This window comes from Notolabrus celidotus, chromosome 7, assembly GCF_009762535.1.
Source record: "Notolabrus celidotus isolate fNotCel1 chromosome 7, fNotCel1.pri, whole genome shotgun sequence".
Lineage (NCBI taxonomy): Eukaryota > Metazoa > Chordata > Actinopteri > Labriformes > Labridae > Notolabrus > Notolabrus celidotus.
Window position 1 is genome coordinate 9972166 of NC_048278.1, and position 23113 is coordinate 9995278.

General features: G+C 39.4%; 2 protein-coding genes across 2 annotated transcripts; one reads left to right on the forward strand and one right to left on the reverse strand.

Annotated features, from left to right (window-relative positions):
* Positions 1-308: 308 nt before the first annotated feature.
* Positions 309-5841, reverse strand: chchd10 (coiled-coil-helix-coiled-coil-helix domain containing 10). The gene is given in 6 exon segments (XM_034687297.1): positions 309-541; positions 2165-2302; positions 3312-3384; positions 3386-3504; positions 3507-3532; positions 5801-5841. Coding segments are annotated over 6 exon segments (417 nt in total). The 3' UTR covers positions 309-521.
* A 3019-nt stretch (positions 5842-8860) lies between these two features.
* On the forward strand, positions 8861-21391 carry LOC117816454 (zinc finger protein 354C-like). The gene is made up of 5 exons (XM_034688732.1): positions 8861-9514; positions 10928-11058; positions 11428-11607; positions 16811-16874; positions 18798-21391. Exons 1-5 carry the CDS (start codon positions 9229-9231, stop codon positions 19664-19666), a joined length of 1530 nt encoding a protein of 509 aa, XP_034544623.1. The 5' UTR covers positions 8861-9228; the 3' UTR covers positions 19667-21391.
* The last annotated feature ends 1722 nt before the right edge of the window (positions 21392-23113 follow it).

Genomic DNA, 23113 nt, shown 5'->3' on the forward strand with positions numbered 1-23113 from the left:
TATTTTGTGAGTTAACTGTCATAAATATTGGAGTTGTATTAAGTTGATCAGTGTCCCAAAAAACTGCCCCTTACTGTTTGTTAAGTTCTCGGCTCAAAGGTATCACGTTTACTATCACAGAAATGTGGCTATTTGTATGAATTTCCACTCCACGGTTTTATTTTGAAGGTAGAACCGGATGTGTGCATGACGCAGCTGGGGTCAAGGGTTTTTTTTTTCCTGAGCTGGAGCGCCTCTGCTGGTAAACTTCAGCCTTTGATTTTGTTTCAATGCAGTCGTTAATAAACAGGAATAAATGAACCAACACGTGCATATTGACTTTTTATTAAAGGTTCATCATCACTGTACATTAGCAAAAACATTTTATACATGTCACAGTCATCCATCAAACAGAATGGACCAATCACAGCCTGAGGTACAGTGTTCTCACATCTACTTTCTACATCATGTTTGCAGTTTAAATAAAAGTGTTATCATTATTAATAACAGCATGTGTGTCCTGATGTATGCCCTTCAAACCTTCAGACCAGAGATGCCACACCTGCAGAAATATAAACAAAAACATTAACATAATAAATCACATTATTATCTTTTTAACTCGAGTGTGCATAAAGATAAGGCAATCAACAGCTTTCAAAATGTAATATGGCACACATGATTTTTTTTAAAAATATGTAATACATATACTTTATCTATGAAAGCTTATTAGGATCACATCTGAGTTTTAAAAAAAAAGAAGAAATATGAGGTTTTGATGCTGGGTATCAGATGGCCTCTCTTCAGAATAGACTAAGTTTTATATAATCCTTTCAGAGTTAAAGTTTTCCTTAAGCTTTTACTAAAGTATAACCTCATGGTATGCTCCATGTTTAGAGCTGACAGCTACCTCCCCCTTCAAAATAACCTATAGGCTAACCATAGACTTAAATGCAAAAAAATTTTTAATAAGGATTTTAATTTCCAGAATAAAATAATTCTACTTTTTTTAATATCACAGCTCTCATGTGACAGAGCAGTTCAGAGCAGTTCAACATGTCAGAGCTGATTAACACTCTAATTATACATGAGGACTGAAAACATCAGAAAGTCATGCGCATGACTTTTATCTGTTATTTCACAATTAATGTTTATATTAATAAAAGTATTGTTTAAATCAATCAACTTGATGAGGTTTATTAAACATTTTCCCAAACACAAACCTGCTTTAAAAAAATGCAATGGGACATATTATTCAAAGAGAATATTGTACAGCACACAATATTGTTGTTCTTGTTGTTGAGTCAGTCTGAATGAATAAAAATGTGCTTGTCTTGATCTCTATGATTTTCAGTGCAATATTTGGTTACTAAATCTGTTGTAGATTACAGAATTGCATGTCTGCATTTTATATCTATTTATATCTTTTTGTTTTTTTCCTTTATGCTGTTTGCCCTCAAAGTCAACTCCAGTTGTCGTCTATTTTACAAGGTGATTCATTTAATAAGAGGTGAAGAAAAAAATGAATACAGCATTTTTTGGCCATATTTTGAATTGGGATATTGTATTAACACAGATAAGTATTTTTTTAAGTGTTTTGTTGAGTTATTATTGTTTTTATTAGAAAAAATATATAACTTTTTGTTTTAGGCACGTTAAAAGGAGATGCTTCCTCTGTCCATAGATGGTGCTGACACATTTACTAAAACAAACGAACATTATCATATCATTTCTGATATGAAAAAAAACCCTTCTAAATACTTATAATAGGGAACTATATTCTAATAGGATACAAGATGTATATTTACATACATGAAAGTTATTTTCTTTGTGGATAAAAGTAATTTTAAGTGAGATAAATGGACAAAGAATTTTAAAGGTCTTGATAAGAACACAAAGTAGATTTGTTTTCCCTTTGGGACTTCACCTGCAGTTGAAAAAGATGATAATGCTTTAAACCAAGTGTCTTTTTAATAGTTAACTTATTGCAAAATATCTCAAAAAGGTGTTAATATCACACCGACAGCACTATTGTGATGGTTTTGTATCATCAGTCAGTACTGTGGAGATTTCACAGTGATGTGATGTGAAGCAGCACCACTAAGAAGTTAAGTTAGCTAAGAAGATAATTAAGCTATTTAAAATAATAATTATCTGAGTGTCATGTGACCCTGTGTGTCGTACTCACCGTGTGAGTGCTTGCACTGTTTGAGCGCCTCACTGAAGCCCTCGCAAAAACTCAGCTCGTTTTGGTTGGTGGCACAGTCTAGGAACTGTTTGACCTCAAAGTGACAGGGGCCTTGCTGGGCCTGGGGGGGCGGGGGGGCTCCTGCAGAGGAAACACACTTGTTTAGTGTCCTTAATTTTATAATTTTATCTTTATGAACTGCAATCTTAAATAGTCCAATTTGAGAACAGGGTGTGCTTTACATTTGAGTACCAAGAGTATTGACTGTTAATTTAAATGTTTATTTCAATGGCGTCTGATTCCTGGCTAAATTTAGCGACTCTATGTGTTAAAACAATGTTGATGGGCGCTGGTGGCCTAGTGGTCTAAGCGCCCCATGTATAGATGCTATAGTCCTCATGCAAAAATATAACTTAAAAAAAACCCAAACCCCAACCCTCACTTGTCCCCCAATCTGAAATATATCTGTCAACTCTGCTGCTTTTTTCAACGAGAATCAGATTTGTTTAAGATTATAATATCTATTTTCACTGAAAACTTCAGAGGTGAACATCAGCAGAAGTTCCAATCACTTCTATTGAAGAAGCAAAAAGTTGTCACTCTACAAATCTTATAAATGTGACTTTGGAGAATCTGACATTGAATGACACTGAGAGAAACTAATCAGCTCTTCTGTTTCTGCTTTTATTAGATCACAGTCTGGTTACTGCAGACAGAATCAGAGTCTGCACAAACTTCATACAGTTACAGACTCCCTTGCTGAAAATCAAAACCATGCTCTGTTAGCTGTCCTGATGGTTTGGTTCAGAGGTGATCTTTAGACCAAATCCAGTGGATTAGTAAAGGTGAGTTTTGTATGATCGTCTTTAGAAAAGTGATCACCCCAGATGAGATGCTGTCTCAGTGTTTCATGTGCAATGTTTAAATTAGCAGAGCCAGCCACCCTAATCTGAGGCCACGATTAATCCTCCTCCACTCCTCCTTGTACCTTTAATTTCCCTTCTCCTCTTTCCCTTCTCAGTCTTCGTTCTCCACCTTCCCTAATCTTCCTCCCTCTCATTCCCCTCCTCCCCTAAAACGTCCTACTCATGATCATCTTCCTCGCTCTCATTTTCCTCTTCCTACACATCCTCCTCCTCCTCCTTACCTGGTAAGCAGCTTGGCTGGCTCCGAGCTGCTTGCTGCGCTGCTCCCCCACTGAATGCTCCGGTGAGGGCGCTTGCCGACTACGTGACCCACAGCAGAGCCAACCGCCACCCCCGCCGCTGTAGTTGCAATCTGAGCATGATCCCAGGTCCTGGGACGGGGGGCAGCTGGGGCCAGGGCGGCTGGAGGAGGTGAGCAGGGGCAGGAGCGTAGGCGGGTTGGCTGAAAATAGTAAATTATCTAGTATTAGGTTTTTGTGTGTCACACAGATAGTGATATCTTTTTTCATTTCTATCCCTGCTCTTATAACCACAACAAAAAAATGGGGATGCTGAGGTAAAATGTTGATAACAAGATTCTGAGGTTTTCAAATCCTTAACCCCTGAATATAGTGTAAAAATAACATGTCAAATCTAGACAGGGAAATTTGCTTATTTTATCAAAAATATATACTCCATTTTCGTTTGATAGTAGCACTGAAAAAGTTGTGCAATGCTAAAAATAAACACCTGGAGTCCTATCTCAACTTATTGGGTTAACTTGCTTCAGGTTATCAGTTATCAGCAGTTCAGTAAATAAGGCTTCTAAAAAGGTCCAGAGTCCAGAGAGATGGGTCTCTCAGAAGTAAAGACACAAAGAGGTTCACCACGTGAGAGACAATGTATAGGGGGTGGGTCATTATGCAGAATAATATCCAAACAGGGTGAAATGACCCCAATGCCAAGGAGAGGGGTCTTGTCTCCCCCCTAGCAGTACTGCATTAAATCAGATGTGACTCTGTAGTGGAAATCACTGCATGAGCTCAAATCAATTCTAAAAACCTTTGTCTGTGAACACAAAGTGGAAAACTATTCTGTGGATCAAAATGTAACACTCTTTTAGGAAATTATGGACAGCCTGTGCTCTAAAGCAGGGGTTCCCAAGTGTGGGTCGGGACCCTCTGGACGGTCTCGAGACACAAATGGGGGGGTTGGGAGATGTCTGCCAGAATGTATTTTTTTCTAATTATCTGAAAATACTAGATTTGACCCATTAAAGTAAAAAAATATCAACAAATATAGTAGCTAAACTTGAAATAAACCTTGAATATAGAATATGTAATCAGTTTTCTGCCTTTTTATTTCCCAGATGCCTCCTAAGTTTAGGGTTGGTGAACAGTTAATTATCAAAAGCATCATTAGCAGTAAGTTAATTCATAACAGTGCAGGAAACACGGCCACATGCTCATATAGGTAGGCTAATTTTCTGCAGATTAGCTAAATTAAGCCACATTGAATCACTCTTAAGGACGTAGGGGGTCCCAAGTCTTTGCACCTATATTTTGGGGGTCGTGGAAATGAAAAGTTTGGGAACCCCTGCTCTAAAGAGGAGAGGGACCATACGGCTTGCCTTCAGCACACAGTTCCAAAACCGGCGTCTGTTATGGTACAAGGATGTGTAAGTGTCATGGTATGGGTAGATTACACATCTGGAAAGAACAATAAATGCTGAACAATACTGATTTTGGAGCCGTATATGCTGCCAACCTTTGATATTTCAGCAAGATGTTACCAAACCACATTCTGCGTGTTTTACAACAGCATGGCTCCGTAGTAGGAGAGTCTGGATGCTTAATTGGCCTGAATGCTGTCCTCTTTTATCACCTACTGAAAACATTTGGCACATCATGAAAAAAACATACAATCAAGGAGACCTCAATCTGCTGAGTAGCCGAAATCCTATGTCAGGCGAGATTGGACATTTCAATCTCAATACTGTGCACTCTTTGAAACTTGTTGCTGTTACATGGGCATATATATAATTTCAACATTCAATATTTTGATTTGTACTATTTGAAATTAATTATTGAAACCATAAAATCCCATGCAAGATCCACTTGTATGGAATTGGGGTTATAGATTGATCATCTTGGACAGCAAAAAGATGTATTGTTTGTTTAATTTTGCTAGTATTGATGTCTACTTGTGTGGGAATAGTTTGCAAAGCTCAACAGAACAAAAAATAAATCATAATAGCAGACAGGTATCCAGGCCCACAGAGAATCTAAACTACTTATTTTTATCACAGCCATTTGTTCTCTCTGCATGATTTTATCTTACTAACGATTGTTTGTATTACACTTTTTACAAAGGATACTTCCATGTCAATAGGAAATCACCTTTAGAAGGGATGTAGCTCTGTCTGGACTGTGAGCTGACCATAACAGGATTTGAGGTCACTCCAGACCTGACATGCTCTCTGTGTATCTGATGACGCAACGCGCATGTAAATAAGTTACGTGTGTGTGAGAGTGTGTGTGCTGTCAGGTGTAAAGTTACAGAAGTTATACAAGTCTGATTATAGAAGACATAAATAATAGCATCATCTGTAGTCATTTTAATATGACACGAGCACATGGGCTGCGCACTTAGTTCGCACCATAGGGTCCGCACGGTCCACACACACTCTCAAACACTCGCAGTCCTGAAGGTGATAAAAAAAAGTGTGTACCTGGCTGGAGCTGCTGTCCGGCTGCGGCTTCCTCTCACCATGTCTGACTGCGCACAGGGGGCTGTTTGTGGGAAAGAACCGGAGACTGTCGGTGTTTTTCTGGTCCTCCACGCAGGTCACCGCAACGCCGACTGACCGCAGCAGGTTTCACGTGTGACACTGACCTTACACACAAGTATCGCGAGACATCACGAGCAAGCACTTAGAAGCAACTTCCGGTATATTCAAGGGTTTTTTTTTTCTCTTTTTTCTTTGGTACCTTTATTTAATTTTTGTGACACTAGAACATAACTGGTGCAAATTTTACAATTGATTTTGGAAGTTAACAGATCACCATCAAAGAGTATATGTAGGATTAACAAAGGGTATATGAAGTTAAATAAGTCATAGGTTTATGAGCTTCATCATATTTGTAACTGATTTCTGTTTAAGAAATTGTACCCACAGAAGCCTTACTGATCATAATGTTAGGCAATTACAGCAATTTCATTTTTATTATTCTTGGCTCTTTTGCTATAGGCCAAGGGTTTCAATTATAAGCACACTACCACCTGCTGGACTTTTTATACGTGATCACCAGAAGACGAAGAGAAACAAACTAAATAAAAGGAAAAAATATGTTGACAACAACACATTTTACACTAAATCCAAAAAGTTTTTTTTTTAAGTCATATTTTTGGGCTTTTTTGCCTTTATTGACAGGACAGCTGAAGAGAGACAGGAAACGTGGGGGGCAGAGAGCGGGGGAAGATATGCAGCAAATAGTCGACCGGTCGGGTGTCAAGCCGGCGACCTCTGCGACAAGGACTATAGCCTCTATACATGGGGCGCTTAGACCACCAGGCCACCAGCGCCCCCAAAATTTTTTATTTGCGTCACATTTAACGTGAGCAATAGTGCAATAGATTCATGCTGAGAGAGGATATTGTTGTTCATTAACATCATCTCAGACTTTAGACGCTCTGAGTGAGCTAAACCTTACATGCATCAAATCATGTCAGTCATGTCAACATTATTGAACTACTACAGTCCAGTATTTGCAGTTTAGTTTGAGCTATTCAGCTCGCAACATTTACAATGCTGTTTACTCTGCTTTCTCATCATAACAATTTAGTTTGAGTTGATTTCTGGTTTGAAATCTGAACTTAATGTTGATTGATCATAACTGGTATCTTCAGAGTTAAAAGCGCAAGCACAGAAAGAGGTTTAACTTCTGTCATGTGGCAGAAATGTATCCTGTTATCACTACAGAGACTGAATGGTAATCACAGAAAGCCAGCTTTGTTATCTAAAAGATAATTAAGATCCAGTTACACCCTGTACTACGTGTATACCTGTTAACTTATCATATTTCAACTTCTCACATTTAAATCGTTCTGTGTCAGCTTTCATACTGTGTCGGATCATAAAAACATGGTGCAATTTTTTCTGTGCAATAACATACCTTACTATTGATTCATAAGATAGAAGTGTACAGTGTATACATCTCTTATATTAACTATATTGTACTTTATTGTATATTCACATTATCATCATTGCTGTTATAATTATTATTATTATTATTTTTTTTTTCTTTTATTCTGCTCCCCATTAGCTGCCACTAACGCAGCAGCTCTTCCTGGGCTCCACATAAAACAAACATAACATACAAAATAAACATGTGGTACAAAAACAGAAATACTACAAACATGAAACACAAGAACCAAAAAATGCTACAAACATGAAAAATAATGCACAACAGGAAATACAACAACTGAAAATGCTCCAAACATAAAGAAAACTGTGAATGCTATAGAAATAAAATAGAAAAACAGGAAAAGCTACAAACATAAAATGAAATTGGAAAACAGAAAATACCACTACAAACATAACATCACATCAAATCAAGATTTATCCTAAGTGTTCACTAAAATTCATTAATGTTAGGGTTATTGTTAAGGTGTTCCTTTAAGAGTCTTTTACAGTTTTTTTCAGTCACTTTGGTACATTTCTCAGATCAGAATTGAAATTCTCAAAACTACTTGTTCAATCTTCACATCATTGCGTCACTTGTGCACATCAGAAAAGCAGTTTCTCATTTCTCAGAATCAGAGAATCAGAATCAGAATCAGCTTTATTGGCCAGGTATGCTTGAACACACAAGGAATTTGACTTGGTAAACTGTGCTCTCTTTGTACAAGGCATAAGAATAAGACATACAAATAAAATATAATAACAATGACATCAGCTATAAATACAAAGGAACAACAAATAGACATGACTAATATGTACAGACTAAAATAATATGATAATAATATGATTCTTTGAACAAGTTGCAAATGCTTTGGTACATCCATGCAAATGATTATGTACAATTCTCTGCTGTTTCCTACATTATCAATTGCTTCTGTCATGTTGATCAAAATGTAATATAATGGGTCTCTGTTGAATAGTCTAACCATCCACAACATTTAGGCATTAGTTCATCGCATAAGTCTTCCCATGCAAAATGGTTGAACATGTTGTCAGAATATGTCAGTCATATTTCTGTACATTTCCATCAGACTTTTTAAAAAATCTGTCCTGAATTGGTAAAATGGTCCCAGGTGAATCTTTGTCTATGGAAGGGAAATGTGTGAAGCATTAGGTCAACCAATGATCAACCAGTTTTCTGAAATAGCTCAAAGGTGCATCTCATGAACCATCAACTGGCAAGTATATATATACTTATATATATACCATTTACTTACTTACGTAAATGTGAATCTTGTCCAGTCTCTTGCAATCAATCTGCCACATACACTAAGGTGTAACTTACAATTTACAATAACTGTCATCAAAAATTTACATCAGAACGTCCCTCCAGAGTACACTGTTATATTAACAACATGACTAAGCAATTTGACTGTCTTATCCGTACACAATGACACAAAGACTTGTCACTCTGATGGCACTGACATGTTCATTGACACAGATATTTACTTTTGAGAGATGAACTAAGGATTTTGAGCAAGAAACTGGCTTTTGCAGATAATCCATGATGTTTTGCTATTTGTACGAATTGATTTGAGAAATGCACTTACTGTTTTCCAAATGTCGAGGATGATTCAAGAAATGTAGCACAGCGACTGAGAAAAACTGTAAAACTGGCTTTACTGAGTGCTTTAATTATAGTAACTGGTAAATTATTCCACATTGTTCCCCTCCTGGCTGCATGGGGGCGCTGTGGTTTGTACTAATCCTATTATTGCTGATAATTCGGACTCGGACTACAGCTTCCTGCAGCCATCATAACAACAAAACAGACTCCGATCGATGTTTAACTTTTCTTCGTTGTGCCTGAGTGGAAGCTGCTCCTGATGTATTTCAGATAACACTGTTCCCATTTTAACCCGCTCAGTGTTGTTTTTTTGGGGGGACCGTAATCCGGACGGAGTGGGTGTTTAAAGATGTCGTCCGCCGTGGATTTCCACTCTCAGATCGCCTCCATCATGGAGGTCCTGGCTAATGCGGCTGTGGCGGAGATCTGTAAGGTTGTGGATGACGGCTACGCGGTGGTTCAGCTGGAGATGTCCCGCAGTCAGAAAGAGAGCGAGTGCTTGCGGAGGAAGATCAAACTACTGGAGCTGCAGGTCGCCCGGTACCGAGCCGAGAGGGTGAAGCCGGCGGAGGGATTCAACGGCCGCTTCCCCGGGTTCCGCCTCCTGAGTCGACAGAGAGGAGACTCAGCGGCCGGTAAGAGGCGTCGAAGCCCGGCTGAAACTATGAACAGAGACACCGGTAGAACTGATAAAGGCAGAAACTTGTTAGACACAAATTTAACGGAGTTTAGAGGGGTTGTATTTTTACGGAAGAGGATTAGGGCCACTAGAAAAAAAAAAGGTCACATTTTTTTGTATTATTATTTATATTCTGAGAAAAACGTCAGACTTCTGAGAAAAGGTCAGAATTCTGACTGTTTCTCAGAATTCTGACCTTTTCTCAGAAGTCTGACTTTTTTCTCGGAACAATAATAATAATAAAAAAAATTGACCTTATTATTTTATTCCTTTTCACTGGCCCTGATCCTCTTCCGTATAATTCGACCTGCTAAAAACTGGCTTTAAAGAGGTTTTACTCAGTAAACTCCTCAGGGTGTGTTTTTTACTGTAACCCTGTAGATACCAGTCAATCCCAGGTATCCTCTGTTTAAAGCCTCCCCAGCTCTCTGTTCTCTTTGACTCTAAATGGGACCATCATTTAAAAGTTCCAGATTCATGTTGTGCTGAAGAAGGCATAAAACTGAAGATGGAGACCATAAACTCACCAGGAAAATCTTTAATGAGGGAATACATGAACTGAGAAAGCAGACAAGTTTCTCATTGACTTCTATTCAAACAGACAGATTTGTACAAACTGTGGAGACATCCTCTGCTGCTGACATTAGAAAGCATGCATTGGCACGACATTATACATTTAAACCCCAGTGGGTGTGAGTAAACACTTAATTACCTTGAGTTCTGCTGTTAATTACCATACCGCTATTTTGTAGACTGAACAGTAGAACTTGCCTAAAAGTTGTGGTTATAATCCCCTTATAAAACAATAAAATCTGCAATCATGATCATGTGTTGTATTAAAGATGTTTCTTTGTTTTAGATCATCTCTGGATCCTTTGTTTGTTTGTTGGTTTGTTTTCTTAACTCAACAAGGAGACTGAAAACAGGAAACAATAGAATACAATTAGAACAGTAAGGTTCAGGAGTATCACACGAGACAAAAATACATACCATACAAATATTGTATACAAAGAGTTTTTAAAGTCAACTGATACGTTACATTTGAAAAAAAATGTAGATGGAGTTGTCTAAATTTGCAGAAACAATGCGACAATTTTCTAAAACATGAATTTCTATATGAGAAAAATCAACCAGGCTGTATTTGGGTGATGAAATCAAATACAATATTTTATTATGACAACAGAAAATGTTCTCTTTCCAAAAATCTGACAGCACAGATGTGCAGCAAGCAGCTGTGTCATAAAAAGTACATTAAAAAACTCCCATCGACCAAAGCCAGCCATGAGCGAATCACCCTCACAGCTGCTTCTTGTTCACGGAGTACGTGGACATTATTCTATCTGATTGTTTCCCTATCATGTCCTGGCAGGCCCCTCTCTGCAGGGCAGGACCAGGTTTCTGAACCGAGGTCCAGGGGCGCAGCAGTCTGTGCAGAAGACCCACCCTATAATCCTGGACCAGGATCCTGATCAGGAGGTCGTCACCACCACTAAAACCGAGGTGATTAAAGCAGGTTGCACAGACAACAACACAACATGACACAGGTCTATTTCTGCAGAATTACAATCCTGCACACACAGATTTAACGTCATGAGAGTAGTTTGTATCACATTGTGTTACCTAGAAAAGGAGACAGAAGCTACTGGCAGGTTTTAAAGTCTTCACATTATTGTGTCATGGAGAATGAAATAAAAAAAACTGTAATGGACAGCACTCATGATCTGTGGTCCTGACATTTCAAACAAATGCATATCATTAAATATAGAGTAATAAGCTGCAGGTTTGTTCTTGTATGTTATAAAGATCTAACTGCTGACAGGATCACTGTGTGCTCACCACAGATCAGGTTCTGATCAGTGTATGTCTCAGTCTGCAGAGCCTGAGGAGGAGGGGGAGCTGCTCATAGTGAAGGTGGAAGGAGCCACGGAGACCACGCCCACTCAACAGGGGAGGCCATCAGACGCAAGCATCAAAAGAGGAGATGCTCAGGCCCCCCCATCGCACCCCACCGCCTCGGAGGACGATGGCAGACGGCTCAGTGAAACGGAGGTCAGTGGATCTGACGTCGTCACCTTTGTAGTCAGCAGGACACCTGAGACTGAGAGCTCTGACCTCGCCCACTGCTCCCTGCTAACAGGAAGTGATGTCAGAGCAGGGGGGGCTGACATGACAGTTTCCTGTGACAATGTCACAGATGACAAGCGAGAGAAGGAGTCCCTATTAGATGTGATAGTTATTGATGGAGGGGGGTCATCAGACAAAGAGGGGGAGGGATCAGAACAGAGACACAGACATCCACAAACTACGTCCCCCATGATGCAGCGTGCTGGGCAGGTGACAGAATCAGGACCCTTCAGAGGAGGCTTTGCCTCCAGCAACAGCTCTGCCTCCAGCATCAGCTCCTCTTGCGTGTCTGTGCGTCGCCCGGCAAGCCTCAATATTCCCAACCACACCGGTCTCCACCTAGCCTTCTACCACGCAGCCACCATGCAGCGTCCGTTCGGCTGCACCCGCTGCTCAAAGCGTTTCTTTCTGGAGTCAGACCTGCAGAAACATTCAGCGCGGCACACCCGGGAGAAACCATACACCTGCTTGCTCTGCGGGAAGAGCTTTGTGTGTCAGAGCCAGCTGGACATTCATAACAATGTTCACACAGGGGAGAGACCCTTCAGCTGCTCCATCTGCAGCCGACGCTTCTCCCACCCCAGCAACCTGAAGAGGCACCAGAAGATTCAGCATTGAGCTGGGACTAGAACTCCACAGATTACCAAAGACCCTCAGAGGAGGAAGAGGAGGAGCAGACACAGTGCACACTGTTTTGATCTCCTCAGGCTTTTATTTTGGAAGACTGTCAGAGGAACAGGAAGAGGTTGAAGAGAAGCAGAAAAACCAAAACCAAATGTTTGTCATTTTTTTCAGTTTGTTTTATTCTCAAACACCAGTTTCAGTTTAACTGAGAATTCAGAACCTGTTGTAGGAAAAGGGGGCTGCTGCTGTTAACTACAGAATGTAAACTCATTATGTGATTCTTCAAAGGGAGGTACTGAACATACATTAAAAATGTAATGAACAACAACTGATAGGTGCAGCCCCTCGCTCCCCAATCTGGGACCTTTTCAAGCTCTGACCACTTTTTTTTTAACCTGAATATAAAGAATTAATTATATTAAGGCCTCTAAATGTTACATATCACAGATGCAGAAATGAAGTTGATAAATTTAAGTTTAGTTTAAACTTCAGCTGGAGTCCGGTTTTCCACACCCACACTGTTGACTGCAGTGATTTTCTTCCAGACGTGGTACATCTGACTCCCTTTAATGCCTCTGCCAAATAACATAGATTTATGTTTCTCTACCTCTGTTGCTATGGTGTCAATCTCCAGCTCAGAGACGTTTCCCTTTTTGCCGTAAAGCGTTCCTCTATGTCATAATTTAAATTCTGTGGCTGAACCGTGAAAATTCAGTTTTGTGAACCCTGTTGTACGATGATTTCTGCACCCACGTGAGCACTGGTTTCTCCGCCATATTGATAAATGAGAGCCACTGAGTGTAAAATCACACCAGTCAAGCAGTCTGGTTTACTGAGCAGTATCAAGGAGTGCGAGTGATTTTAAACATTTTAGGATTATTTCACCAAAACAATCACTCAAGTTCTGTTGTAATCAAACTTGCAAAAATTCAAATGAAGCCTATATAATATTAAAACACATTGAAGGGGTTAATTAATTTCTGAGTGATCTCAGATTCATATTTTAGATTTCCATCTCGTCTTTTAATTGAACGACAAGGAGATCTGGACACTGGCTCAGATCTAAAGACATATAAAGTGAAAACCTCTACATTATCGTTGCTCAAGTGATCACTCCCCCTTGACTTTTTCAAGTTTGACAGAGTCACAGCTAAATGAAACTTATTTTCAATCCTTTAGATTTTTGATTTAAAAAAAAACAGGAAAACTCTCCAAAAGCATGAATGCAGAAGTTCACCTGCAGGCAGCTGATCTTAGAGGTTTCACAATTTAATTTTTCTCTTCTGTCAATAATTTGGTAGTCCATGTTAAACTGCCCCTCCTCCCTACTTTTGTTTTTATCTAGTTCATACATTACCAGTGAATGAGTTTACTGTTGCAACATGACAGCCTCACTCATACCTTCTAACATTAACCCTTAATCTGGATTTTAGACAGTTTTACTGTTGCATTGCATTAAAGTTGGCATATCACACAAACAGATGTTTTCAGACTCTATACAATCATCACCCTGAGTGATTATAAACAGTCTTTGTTAGTGGGGCAAAAAGTTTACATATACCTGGGCTCAAATCTATTGGTATAATATCAATAAAAGCTTAAATTGTAAAGTAACTTTCATGCAGCTGAGGGTTCCATAAAACAAGATCAGGAAGAGAAAAACACATAATAAGATTCAAAAACAGTAACAGAAAAAAAGTATATTTGATAAATAAAATGAGTTGCAATTATCATTATTATTGTTATTTTTTCATTGTAAACTAAACGTTCTACTGTCCTGGTCAGGGAAAGATCTGAGAGTTTGAGTCATTACATGAAAGGTATTCAGTGATGAATAAACATTTAAATAAAACTGGTTCATTATCATTAAGGTGCTAAAATGTAGGATTTTTGTGTTGAATCTGTAAGAAGGATTCCAACTGAGCCCCGGAAGTCCCACAGAGGTGATCTTGTTTTGTCTTGCAGTAGTTTTAAGCTAAAGAAGATATTTGAACACAGAAAGCAATTGTTTTTTCCTTGCATTTGTACCTTTTATGAAGTAGTTCAACTGAAGACAGATAGGAAAAGTGGGGAGGAGAGAGCAAAGGAAGACATGCAGCAGAGGCCGAGACTGGGAATCAAACCAATGACTGCTGCAACTGCCGCCTCCATGTATTGTGTGGGTTTAAACCACAAGGCAAGGGGCGCTAGTGGCCAAGCAGTCTAAGCGCCTCACATACAGAGGCTAAAGCCTTCATCGCAGAGGTTGCGGGTTCAACTCCCGGCCGTGACCATTTGCTGCATGTCTTCCCCACTCTCTACTCCCCTCATTTCCTGTCTCTCTTTAGCTGTACTATAAATAAAGCCCCAAAATATAACTTAAAAAAAAAAGCCACAAGGCCAATCGGCACCCCAGAAATACACAATTTGGCTAACTTCAGGATAGCGTAGCTTCACCATGGAGATTAATGTCTTAGCTGTGATCTAGCTAGTAAAGCATAGCGCTGTGAGTTGCAGTTGCTCCACAGCAAATCCATTCCATCAGAAGGGTGTCTAATATTAAACTCAGAGGTTCTCTCGAACATGCCACATGGATAAATTAAATACAACAGAAATAGACTTAATTTATTGTAGCTGAAATAGTTAATGACAACATGGGGCAACCCCCTGTATTCTGCCCAGCAGAGGGCGCTTATGTTACACATTAAATACCAGTGTCAGTGTAACGCTCATAAAAATACACTTTAAACAGCTTTCACAGAATCAACAAAGTTTACTGGAGAATTTCGGCACATAATGACAGATGATGTTCAGTGGAATCGCAACCATGGCTGCTTTTACACAGGCACACAATATCTTGTCTGCTCAGGATCGTAATGATCACTCTACAGGATTTAAGGATTTCCTTAAATTTCCCCCAGAGTGTCAGAAAGTCACGAAAAGAATCAGAGATGCTGTCTCTTTTTATTTTTTACTTTTTATTAATGCAAACTGTATTTATGGTTTTGTGAACATTCTGTCAACAACAGTCTCACCTCCACCTGTTACCATTGTGTCTGACTTTATGTAGTCCTTGTTTACATGAAAACTGATGAGAACATGCTTTAAAGGACGCCCCCTCTCTGGGATCGTTACATTTTGGAGTCTTTTTCTGAGTTACAATTTTTTCTTAATTTTCTTTCTATGAAATCTCATAAGACAAAATCAGGACATACTGCAGAGTATTTAGAAGAGATGTAGGTAGCCTGTTTGTTTCTAAAGTGAAGTCAACACCAAAGTGGCCTTAATCCTGCAATCTCTCTTATGTCCAGCAGGGGGCAACTCCACAGGTGTTTACAACAGGTCTGATGTTATAGCAACCTGTAAAATCTCTTGTTCAGTATTTGATTTTAATAGAGGACACCTTGATAAGTATGATTTATGTAAAGACTATTTTTAGCAGAAGTAGGTATAACAAATATTACCAGAGTAACTGTGTTGTTGCATATTTCTCATCCCGGCTAGTATTTTTTACGTCTCCTTTTTGTCTAAAAGTGAGGCCCACATTTTTCTGACGTCTTGTGGTGGTGACATCTTTTGGAGTCAGAGTATATGAAGAAGAGCTCTGCTGGTAGAGCCATGGCATTGATGTCCCACACCTTCCCTTAACTAAACAGAAATTTGACTCACTGATTAAGTGTCAATAAAGCTGTCAATCATGGTGTTATACCCCATGTATTAGCATCAAATAAATAATCCAATCTGAAGTTGTCAGAAACATAAGCAGTTGGAAATAAATCAGAGTGATGAGAGCAAACTTGTACTGTCAGAAACCATCTTTCAGAAACTTGTATTTGATGCAAATTTTGATTTTTATAGTTTGACCCAAGTCCCATCTGTTAACATGGAGGGGGCGGGCTTTACAACCTATATTGCAGAGCTCTATATTATTTGGCTTCACTTTCAGGAGCTTTTATGTCACCCCTCATTTTACACAGACTGTGAAGGCAAACAGGAGTCTATAAACCAGTGAGTGGAGTCATGGTGACCACGCCCACTTTTATTTTCAGTTCATGTTATACATTTAAATCTATTATTAACCCTTTCTGTTCTGTAGGAATAAATTCAACATGCTCCTTTGGTATTAGAGCAGCATGTGGTTTTGTTGCAGTCTGAGTTTAAAGATGTGGATTAAATTGATTTCATAGAAGAAGAAACACCTTAGTCTGTCCAGGCTGATTTCATAGTTTTGTCACTCACCCTCTTCATCCTTTTCATCATGTTTTACCCTGTAGCTCTGAGCTCACCAAAGAGGAACATTTAAATGTAGATTTGTACTAATAGTGTTGTGTTAAAATGCTAATAAATCATATTTTTCAAACAGTTTGATTTTACTGTGTTATTTCTAGTGATATGAGCCGTTTAATATGCAGTGTGTTGAAGGTCCTGAACACAGAGACAGGTTATCTGCTCTCTGGAACAATCCTAACTGTGTGAGAGCCTCATCCCGTCTTCGTGTCCTCTAAACGCCTCCCTCCTCTTTCAGGCCCAGAGACGTCCCACACACAGCGGCCATCAGAGTGAGCAGGAAGAGATGAAGGAAGAGACAGGTATTTGTCTGTTTGTTTATGAAATAATTTCCTGTAGCAGAAAAAAACATTCACACATTTCAAACTGCCCTAAAAGCCTTAAACAGCAGAGACGTCCATTTTTAACATCCTTAACACTAACAGTGAACTGGAAAATATATAAACCCCTCAGCTCTGGTGCCTTGTATCACAAAACAGACATGCTGATGATAATAATAATAATAATAATAATAATAATAATAATAATAATAATAATTTTTATTTGTAGAGCACCTTTCAAAACCAGGTTACAAAGTGCTTTACATGGGCAGCAAATTAAAACAGGCAGATAATAAAAACACTCAAGACAAGATAAAAAAATAAAACACACTTTAAAAGACATAAAATTCCCCTAAAAGAACTCTAAAGGAATACAATTATTTTAAAATATATTTCTTAAGATGGTTAAAATAAAATAAAGTCAAATAAAATTCCGAAGGCTCTGCGATAAAAGTATGTTTTAAGAAGGGATTTAAAAGAGCTCACTGACTCAGTAGACCTGATCTCCTCGGGCAGTTGGTTCCAGAGTGTCGGACTCCTCACTGCGAACGCTCTGTCCCCTTATGTTTTCATTTTAGTATTTGGAATGCACAATAAACCTCTGCCCGATAATCTCAATGTACGTGTCCGCTCATAGGGTATTAAAAGGTCTGCTATATAGCTCGGAGCAAGACCATGCAGGGCTTTAAAAGTAATCAGTAAAATCTTCAAATCAATTCTAAAACACACAGGGAGCCAGTGCAAGGAAGCTAAAACAGGAGAGATGTTGTTGAATTTTTTGGTTCTGGTTAAAACCCTGGCAGCTGAGTTCTGTACAGTCTGGAGACGATCAAGGGATTTGTTGTGCAGGCTGCTAAAAAGACTGTAACAATAGTCCAGGCATGATGAGATAAAAGCATGTAAAATGATGAATACTCAATGATAATCATATTACTGTCTATCTTTGTGCAAAAGCTTAAAGTCAAATGAAGTGTTCAACAATACAAAACATGCTGTTAAAAGCTCAGTACATTTATATTTATTGTGTTAGTCAGACTAAAACTGGACTTTTAATCATATAGATCAGTGATTTTCAACAACTGTGCCTTGACACACTAGTGTGCCGTGAGACATTGTCAGGTGTGCCGTGGGAAATTGATTAAGAGCGTGATATGAGTGGTGTTCAAAAGAAAGCAAAAACGGTGAGCTCAACACAATACAGTGAAAGTTATCTTTCGTGTGGGATTACTTTCATGGAGGATCCTGCTGCACCGACTCCGATATGCTTGGTGTGCGGAAAAAGTGTAACCACTGTGCCATTGTCCCAAGCAAGCTTAAACGCCATCTCCAAACGAAACACCCGTCACTTCAAAGCAAGAACACAGACTATTTTGATGGCCTGCGAAAAAACAAGGAGGAAAAGGCAACTTTTATGAGAAATATTACATCTGTGTGTGCGAGAGCTCTCAAAGCTAGCTACTTAGTAGCTGAACTCATAGCCAAATCAAAAATGCTTCACACTTTGTGGGGGACATTAATACTACCTGCCTGTAAAGCCATTGTAAATGAGATGCTCGGCCCTGATGCGGTTAAACAAGTAGCCAAAATCCCTCTCTCAGATAAATAGATTAATACATTCAGTAAATTCAAGTTGTCAATGTAAATGTGTCATTTTGTAATACTTTTGCTTGGTGGTGCGACTCAGGATTTTCTTAATGTAAAAAATGTGCCTTAGCTCTAAAAAGGTTGAAAAACACTGATATAGATGATGCAGTTGGGTCACAGAGACCAGGGCAAGCCATGACTGCATGGACAACGCGTATGTCTGTAGGTTGTTAGAGCAGAAGCCCTCAGATCTGTCTGTTGAATCTTATGAGAGTAAAAACACAAAGACATTTTGTTATCTTCTTCTCTCTCTCTCATCAGGTGACCCCCCAGAGAAACTCAGCCCCTCCCACACGCTCCTGGACTGGGAGGAGTGCAGACGGACAGGGGACACCTGTTCTTCGTACCCAGCAGACTCTGCCGCAGGAAGTTCATCATTCAGGCTCACAGGTGCAGTGAGGTCACTACCTGTGGGTTCAGGTTTTAACAGACCTCCCAGAGAACAGAACCAGGACAGAACAGAGTCTGAGTTCAACGTCGTTGTGGTGGACTCCAGACAGGATGGCTGCAGCGGTGTGATGTCATCTGGAGCAGGTGGATGTGATGGAGCAGAGGGTCTGACCAGGTCTAAGTACCCTTCTCCGCTGTGTTTGCAGATCAACAGGACTCCAGGTGAATCCACGTGGGGAATCTCTAGCTTCAACACCCCTGCTGTTAATACAGGGTCAGCAGAACCCCAGCAGCAGCACTCCTGGTCTGGAGTCCAGCAGATGGACCACCTTTCTGATCAGAGCCTCATCTTTCAGGCACCGAACACTCAGGACCAAGAGTCCGGATCCCAGCAGCCCCACCTCCCCTTCGCCTGCCCCTTCTGCCCCCGCCGCTACTCCCACCAGTGCAAGCTCCGCAGCCACCAGCGAGCCCACACCGGCGAGAAGCCGTATCAGTGCCCCCAGTGTGGGAAGAGGTTCGGACAGGTGTGCAGTATGAAGCGGCACCAGATGGTCCACACAGGGGAGAGACCGTACCCCTGCCCTCACTGTGGGAAGCAGTTCTCCACCTCCACCAACTTGAAGGTGCACCAGAGTGTCCACACAGGAGAGAAACGCTTCAACTGCTCCAAGTGTGGCAAGAACTTCTCCTTCCTCAGTAACCTCATCCGACACCAGGCGCTGCACAGTGACAAGTGACTGTGACACAGAGACTCAGAAATTTAGAGATACAAGGATGCAGAGACACAGAGACAGAAAACTACAGAGAGACAGGGATACAGAGACAGAGGTACACAAAAATACCCAGATAAAAAGATACTTAGACATGTGTACAGAAACAAATCAGATTAAATCGAAACCAACCACTGCAGCTTAATCTGACATCAGGAAGTGCACTGTACAAACATGTTAGTCAAAGACACACAGGCACAAAGAGACTACAAACACAGAGACACAAGGACCAATCCATGAACTTAGAACACCTCATTCCTTTGGCAGCTATGTCCCAAACAAGACTGTCCAGAAACCAGTGAACAAGAAGACACAGGTTTTTTTCCGAAACCGCCTACGATACTAGGAGAACATACTGATTCCAAAACTCAGTATGTAGTATGTGAACAAGAGCAAAATCTGCAGTAGGCCTATACCAAAACTTCCTGGATGTCTTACTGAATTCTGGAATATTTCTCAGCATGCAGCGGACCATTCTCCCTCGCCTACGGTTTCCCATAATGCACAGCGCTAACATTCCACGTTTTCTTTTTTCTTCTTTTTTATCGGGGGTCACTCAGTTTTTAGGTGCCGTGAAAATGATTAAATTCCATGTAAACCACTTATTAACTTTTTAAATTATAAGTAATGCTAAAGAAGCAGTTTTGCTATCAGCTTGGTCGTTGTTCACTTCAGCTTTCCAAAAACTGGAAATCCAGCAACACCTGGCCCAGCATACTGCAAAACAGATCCAACAGAACAGTCATACTACATAATATGCAGTTTTAACGCAGTATGCAGTACGTACTGCATACTACATTCATAGGTAGTATGTAGCAGGGGGTTTCGAAAACAGCCAGAGATAAAAAGATACATCTCTATGTAGTAACATTTCAAAACTGGTTTCAAGTCTTTCTCTTCCCTCATCAACTTCATCCAACACATGCAATGCACAGCGATGATTGCACAATACATAGAGAAGACAAAACACAGACACAAGATGCAGAGACAAAGAGATACAAAAAGAAATAACTACAGATACAAAACAAGACAGATGTGCATGAAGACAGAAGGAGAAAGGGGCCGTGATACAAAGAGACACAAATGGAGGCTTAAAGAGAGTGATACAAAGAGACTGATACACTTAGAGACATAACCACGAAGATATAGAAAAACCAAGAGGCCTGGATACAAGAAGATACAGATACAGATACAAAGTGGGAACTGTATTCAAAAATAAAAATACATGGGAAAAGACAAACACAGAGACACAAATACAAGGAGACGTCAAGAGACAGAGATTTAAAAGGGTCAAAAACACAGACACAGAGAGAGATCAGGATACAAAGATTCAGAGACAGCTAGAAACAGAGATACAAAGAAACAGACTCACACATTCAAAGATTCATGGATACAGATACAAAGCCTTAGAGATGCAGATGCTGAAACATACACCATCATGTGATGCAAACAGGCAGCAACCGTCCAACGATGCTCTGTGACATCAAACCGTCCAGGTCTGGATTGTATTCTGTGTGTTCATGTTGCTATTAAAGATAGATGAGTGATCAGTTTAATATGTAACATGTCGTGTCCTTTAAAGTCCTCTGTTATTGATCACTGTTTATTTTAACGTTCCTCTGATTCTCTTTGGATTGTCTTTGTAAAGTGTTGGAGAAAATTGCTGCTTATTAAAGGATCCCTCACAGCTTATACTAGTTTTCCTGTCGCCACTTTCACAAGGTTTAATGAAGGACGTAGTGGTGTAGTTGAGCTTTGCAAGAATTCATGAACAGGTAAGGCTATAGTGATTCCCTGGAGGCAGAAATGTAAAGGCCCCTCACCTCTCTCCGCAAAACCACTAACTGAAGGAGACTTTCAGAACCCCATCTTTTTTTGCATATCAAAACATTATTGACTTTTTTTGTGTTTTTAAACCCAAGTTGTTTCTTTTTGTGACAGCTACAGAAGCTCAGACAGCATAAATGAGAATTATGGCAACAGTCCTTTTTTTAAGCTGGTCGTATGAGCTAGCTGCAGAGCATCAAAGCAGATCTGAGGTCTGAAATTTCAACTGATTTCTCTTTATGACCAACAAAAGCAAACAAAACCACCACCAACAAGGTGGTATACTTCATATATCAGCCTCAGAGGCTTGTGATTGGTTAGTCTGTCAGAGTTCAGATCACATAAGTGGAGCCAAATGTTCAGAGGAGGAGAGAAGACTAAACATGAAAACATTTAAAGACTCATCTGCTAATCTAACAGGATCCGATGGTTTGAAACTCATCCAGCAGGGGTCGTCACTGTCTATGTTCGGGTGAGTTAGCAATGATCAGCCGCTCATTTATTGACCCCACTTGAGGAGACTGTTGGTACAGAGTCAGATAGGGTTGTGTGACATATACACACAACAACACAATCAGAATCTGTGTTCTTCAGTTCAGCAGGAGTGTAATGCAGCATTTCTGGTTACAGTCTGATCAAAGTTCTCTGTTTTGTCCACCACCTGTTTTCAGAGACAGCTGTTTGAACTTTACATAACAAGGTTACACTGGCCTATTGAACAATCACACACACACACACACACACACACACACACACACACACACACACACACACACACACACACACACACACACACACACACACACACACACACACACACACACACACACACACACACACACACACACTGATAACACAAACTGTGCACATTAAAATTGATTGAAAAAGTGTAAGAGACTGGGATCAGCTGATAGTTATCTATGTTTTCTGACCCTGGAGCTATTTTTTAGTTCACCTGTTGTGTTGTCAAAATGTGAAGACGTTTTTACTTAATTAGTATGTTTGGATTTTTTTATGTATTATTATTATTTTTTTTTTCAAAGATCTGTTTATTTGAATTTTTACATATTACATACAGAAGCTTAATGTGAACAATTAAAGCAAGTGATGTTTTCTATATATGAAACACAGTAATAAATGATAATAATTTAAAATAAAAGATGAATAAATAAAAAAGGAAAATATATTATAGTAAAACTACAATAAGATAAATAGGTTAATGCCTAAAAGATAAACAAATGGAAAAGGTGAAAAAAAAACAATAAAAATAATAATTACAAAATTAATTAATTAATTAATAGAAATAAATAAATAATAATATGTATTATTATAATACCATAAACAAACTTAGAAAAAACAAACAAACAGACCACATGATAATCTACAACGAGACCAACAGAACATGTTCTTCTTTGAATATAGGTGTCGTGCTATAGAAGGAATTCAAAGCCTCAAAGGATTCAAATAAAGAAATAGTCCATTGAAAAAGAAAAAAACCTCAAAATCTGCAACCAGCATTATTGAGGTGCGTCCTTGAACTGCTGGGTTTTTATAAGGTCAAAGAAAGGCTGCCATATTTAAAAAAAA

What these genes read in the sequence shown, in the direction of transcription:
- LOC117816454 (XM_034688732.1), top strand. Translation starts at nt 9,229, where the DNA reads ATGTCGTCCGCCGTGGATTTCCACTCTCAGATCGCCTCCATCATGGAG. An exon ending in GAGAGGAGACTCAGCGGCCG is followed by an intron (nt 9,515 to 10,927) that starts GTAAGAGGCGTC and finishes ATGTCCTGGCAG; the next exon opens with GCCCCTCTCTGCAGGGCAGG. An exon ending in TCACCACCACTAAAACCGAG is followed by an intron (nt 11,059 to 11,427) that starts GTGATTAAAGCA and finishes TGTATGTCTCAG; the next exon opens with TCTGCAGAGCCTGAGGAGGA.